At 40.1% G+C, this 5,197-nt stretch overlaps 1 protein-coding gene across 2 annotated transcripts in view; it reads left to right on the top strand.

Annotated features, from left to right (window-relative positions):
* Nucleotides 1-5,197, top strand: part of ikbke (inhibitor of nuclear factor kappa B kinase subunit epsilon) — a 16,952-nt gene that overhangs the window by 7,226 nt on the left and 4,529 nt on the right. For both annotated transcript variants that reach the window (XR_007569461.1, XM_050038117.1), the window contains exons 9-13: nucleotides 1,630-1,826; nucleotides 2,148-2,206; nucleotides 2,333-2,424; nucleotides 2,589-2,690; nucleotides 3,001-3,058. Coding sequence is in view for 1 of the 2 variants with exons in the window: in XM_050038117.1 (XP_049894074.1) it covers nucleotides 1,630-1,826; nucleotides 2,148-2,206; nucleotides 2,333-2,424; nucleotides 2,589-2,690; nucleotides 3,001-3,058 (508 nt within the window). In the remaining variant the exon portion in view is untranslated. The remainder of the gene's footprint in view (nucleotides 1-1,629; nucleotides 1,827-2,147; nucleotides 2,207-2,332; nucleotides 2,425-2,588; nucleotides 2,691-3,000; nucleotides 3,059-5,197) is intronic.

Below are 5,197 nucleotides of genomic sequence, written 5' to 3'. Positions count from 1 at the left end.
AAACACATTTTTGACTTGTGCATGAGTCAATGGAATTTCTTGCAATAATGAAAAAATACTGGCAATCATGTCCGCCTGGCACAAACCACATGTTTTGGACAACTGTGAAGTGACAGAATGTCCCAGCATCATGGTTCTTATATTGCCAGATTCCAGAGAGTCTCCCCTCTTCATATATGGCAGAATATGTCTTTTTCCAACTTGCTATGCTGAGATACATGTACAAATGTAAGAATTTAGGCACACAGATTTTTTTTTTTTTTTTATATATAAAACTTAATATAATATACAGGCACATAGAAGAACACGAAATGATGGCAAATCTGGTTAGCCCACATTGTCCTGAAAAAAACAAGATATAGCATGTGTATGTAGCCTTTATAATGACTGTGATATGAGCTTAAAAGTAAAGGCAGTAAAAATACCCCAAAAACGCCTAGGGCCCATAGGGTTAAAAAGTACCGAAATAAGGTACCGTTTGGTACCAGTACCGAATTCCAGATACTGGTACCGTATCGGTTCAATTATGAACGGTACCCAACCCTAGGAGTGACACACTTAAAGAGTCAGTAAAACCTGAAGGACAGATGACAAGGATGCTGCAACTTGCTCATGTCATATTTTATTTTCCAAAATTAGAATTTAAAAACTGTAGAATTTTACCTGTATTTGTACTGACTTAAATTTTGTAATTGTGGTGTAATTGGAGCCACATAATGAAAGGAGGGACAATGATTTTGTTTTAATGGCTGCACAGAGATTGTTGCATACAGTGCTATCCAAGTTGTATTTTCTTGACCTTTAAATGTGCTTTCCCTGTTCATTTGGTGTTTTTGTTTACCTGGCGGCATGGTACAAGAGTAGGCAGGGTTTTAGAACAAAGTGGATCCATGTAAATGAGGAAGTGTCAGGTGGGATGTTGCTAGTTTGGTCAAAGGTTACGGAAGTTATTGACAACATGAGTCATTAGTTGATGATTCCACCAGCTAAAAATGTGAAGCAGCTACAGAGTTATGGGCATAATACTCCTTCAAAGAAGAGGCACATGTTTTGATGTGAGCTGATTCATGGCTGCAGATAATTTAGTTATTTATTGTTGTAAATCAGGAATTAGTTTTGAATGAAAAAAAAACCACCAAACATTTCTACAACTCAGTTTGGATTGTAACCTGAATTATGCCCACCAGGCTTAAACAGACTTTGATAATGTTGTTAGCAAAGTCTGATAGACTGTAGAGGCAGTCAGATGTATCATGTGACCTTATTGATTAATCTTAGTTTTAAAAAAGTACAATTAGATAATGGAGCACGATATGTTTGTAGTTTTATGTAATTACAGTTACCAATGGTGACTGTGTTTTTTCCATGCACCTTTGCACATTGAAAATGTGAGCACACTTTCAATATCTCTTCAGACAAAACTGCAAACTAAAGGCCATTACATCTACGCTGGGCATTATGGATGTCCCTGCAGAATCACAATTACAGTGGTGACCAAGCGCACTGACCCTGATCTTAGAACATTGATAGGGAGCGGGAGCAGAAGCAGACCTGAATTTTTAAAAATGTCCTGGAAAATGATTTCTAAATAAGAGTGGAACCCTTTCTCTCTCCCCTCAATCCTCTCAGGGTGTCAGTATTCTTTGAGGAAGTGGCGTCTCAGACTGGTATAGGAGTCCAGCTGCAACATCTGCTCTACCTGGGTCATGACCTGCCTCTGGAGGGCAGCATGAAGGTGGTCAACCTCCCGCGTACTTCGCCTGCCCAGCCCCTCATTCTGCTCAGCTACGAGCCTGAAGCAAATACCAACCTGCCCTTTAGAGAACGTAAGGCAATCAAAGACACGCACACCTTTGATATGTTCCTGTGAAGTCTCAGGCTTTCCTCTTTTTTATTCCGTGATATTCCCCTAGGGAGATATGAAAGAGTTTTGATAGGAGGTGTATCCCAACATCACATCTACTCAGCTGTTTTGCAGATTTTGTTTCATAATATTAATCTGAATGCCAGTCCCAGATGTGAGGAAAGGCTACAGAAGATGAGTGCATTATGCAACAAATATTAATGCCCAAGCACACACACATTTACACACTATTCCCATAAGTCATGTACGTATATTTAAGTGTATGTTTTTCTCTCCTCTGTAGCAGAGACACCAGTCATCCCATCCAGGTTTGATGTTATGGTAGACTACAACTTCTCCAAGGTACCGCTGCTCTGCTGATTTTCTTTGCCTCCCATGCCTAACGTTATGTTAAGTATTTAAATGTTATGTATTGTAAGCATCCCACCTATTATTTATTATCTCCTTTAATCCCCCTCTTCTCTGCAGGTAATAGTGGGAGTAGTCCACCAGTATCTGAGGATAGTACAGTTGCTGCACACACACCGAGAGCTGCTGCTGCAAGGATACTACAGCTACATGTGAGACCAACACACACACACACACACACACACACACACACACGCTAAAACAATGATTATTTGTTATACTGCACTGAGCGATGTACCTCCAAGGTTATGCACTGATTCTAGGTAATTATCGTCATCAATCTCTTCTCCTCTCTCACACTTTTATTGTCCCGCAGGATGAGGTTGCGCAGGGAGTGCGAAGAAGCAGTGCACAGTATCACGATGATCACCTATAGACTGCAGTCTTGCCTCACCGTCGTGCTCAGGACTAGCAGACTGTGAGTTTTGTCAACACACACTTTGAGATAAATAAAGGGATTATTATGTGGTCCCACAATTGGGCTGTTGAAATGCACAAATATGTATTTGTATGACATGCATTATGATACACAGCAAGTGGAGCTGCACTTGCTTTTTCATGTTGAATTTTTGACTGCGTGTGATGTCGTTTTGGCTTACTGTTGTTCTCACCTGCTAACAGCATAGGTTGTTTCTGAGAGATGAAATTTGCTGACACGTGTTTTATATTGTAATAATTTAGCTATTTATTTTTTCCTCCCATATCTGTTGTATCTTTATTTTTCTTAGAAACCATTGCGCTTCAGAAAACCCAGGTCCAGCTGACAGCAGGCAAAAACTGGATCTGGTGAGTGCCGTCAGGAAGGAGTATTACAGCTTGACTGATGAGGCTGATGGAAATGGTGTCGGGATTTTGGCTTCCCTCCATATTTTTGTGCCAGTATTCATTCATTAATGAGTATATGGTGTAGAATTGCAGATCGAGAGTGATGAGAAAAGGAACAACATGCAGCAAAGGTGTTGCACACTTTTAATCTATTTTGATGGCCAGCTCTTGGCAGGTACCAGCCCTGCTGACATATTATTTACTGGGATAAATTAAAACAAATGAAACTGTTGAAAGTAGGACTGGGTATTTTATCATTCCATTACCAATACCAAAAAAATACTTTTATGAATGCCTTACTTTGAGAAATATAAATGTGTTTTTCTACTTAACCTCTTTTCTAAAACCAAGCAAAAGTTGTAGTAAAAACAGACACATACTCGAACTTAATGAGGTTTGACAGTCATTAAATGTGAGATTCAAACCCACTACCTCACAAAATTTTGTGTTTTAGGCAACCAGGGTGCCCTAAGAGGTCTCTCTTTTTTTGTATTTTTACTCAAGAGTTCTTGGAAGTCCTCAAAAAAATATCAAAGAACTCTCTTTCTTTCTTTCTCTTTGGCAACACTTGTGGCAATAAGCAGTAATTGCAATGTGTTTGTTGGCAGGCTTACACCGCCTCCTAACTGGATAGGCAAACATCAAATTGTTTCATCTTTTCCCAGTGAAGATGCCCTAACCTGCACCAGCAAACATGCTAAGCAAAGTGTCGCTTGTTTGAAAAACTTTATGCCCTGTGTATTTTGGCAAAGCTTTGCTCACCTCCAACCTGTTTTTAGAGCAACAACAAGGCTCACTCATTAGGCTCCCTGAATGTTGTTGTCGCTTGTAGTATATCTGGACAAATTTTCACGCTCCATCCGCCAGAGTTTGCTCTATGTTAGGAAGAGGTGTAAGGCTGAAAACCAAGTTGGTGAATTCATTTTTATCAGCTTGGCGAGATAAAAAGGTTATGACAGTAACCCGTAAAGTTTGATCCCAGGCTCCTCCAGTCCACATGTTGAAGTATCCTTGAGCAAGATACTGAACCTCAGCTCATGATGGCTGTTCCATCGGTGTGTGAGTGTGATAAAACCTGAGTAGCAGGTGGCACCTTGTATGGTAGCCTTAGCCACCAGTGTATGAATGTGTGCGTGAATGGGTGAATGTGAGTCGTATTGTAAAAAGTGCTTTGAGTGGTTGGAAGACTAGAAAGACGCTATACAAGTGCAGGTCCATTTATTCGGGCCCGAGCACCAGGTGTGAGGACCCTATTGAAACTGAAGGAATTATTATTTTTCCCTCAAATTAATCACATTTCCACTATAGGTGCTTGAAAACTCACCAAACTTTGCATACACACCAGAACTGGTGAATAAGTTAATACAAAAATTTTATACTTTATGGGTCTCATGCTTGGGTGTAAAAAAAAGTGGCTCAGTTGTTCCCCTACAAAAACTCAATGAAGTCCCCCTACTTACTCTTACTGTACGTTTCACCTACATGTGCGAAATTTAGTGTACTCATGTATGATGTCCACACGTACAAAAAGTTTCTTGGATTCATACCCTAAACTTAATAGGAAGTCAGCCATTTTGAATTTACTGTGCAATTTTTGTCCATTTTTGGTCATTTACAGGGGTCATACTTTTAAACACCACCTGGAGATTTAATCTGATTGACTTCAAATTTTGTCTGTACCATCTGAAGACTTTTGACATGAAAAGTTGTTGAAGGCTTAAGTTTTCGTCAAACCATGTGACCGTAGCAAGACATTAACCCTATGGGCCCGAATGACGCATAGTGCGTCCAAATTCACACCTGTTCTTCTCTATTGATTTTCTCCGCGACCGTGCGTCATAGCGAGAAGCCATATCACGTGAAACAGCGAAATTGTAGCTTTCCGACAAGACCAATCACTTGTCGGTAGTCCAGTGTTTTCATAGTGAAAAAAAAAGATAAAGTTACACTAAAATCATGAATAACAGAGCTTTCATACAGCTTTGCACACACATTACTGTTGGATGGATTACTCGCGAATGCAGGCTCGCACAGAAATGCCACGCATATCACATGAAAGCGCAGGACCAGAGCTTTCCAGTGATACCACACACATTATTG

Source organism: Epinephelus moara, chromosome 24 (assembly GCF_006386435.1).
Source record: "Epinephelus moara isolate mb chromosome 24, YSFRI_EMoa_1.0, whole genome shotgun sequence".
Taxonomy (NCBI): domain Eukaryota; kingdom Metazoa; phylum Chordata; class Actinopteri; order Perciformes; family Serranidae; genus Epinephelus; species Epinephelus moara.
Note: the sequence above shows the minus strand (reverse complement) of the source record. Positions and strands in the feature narration are given on the sequence as shown.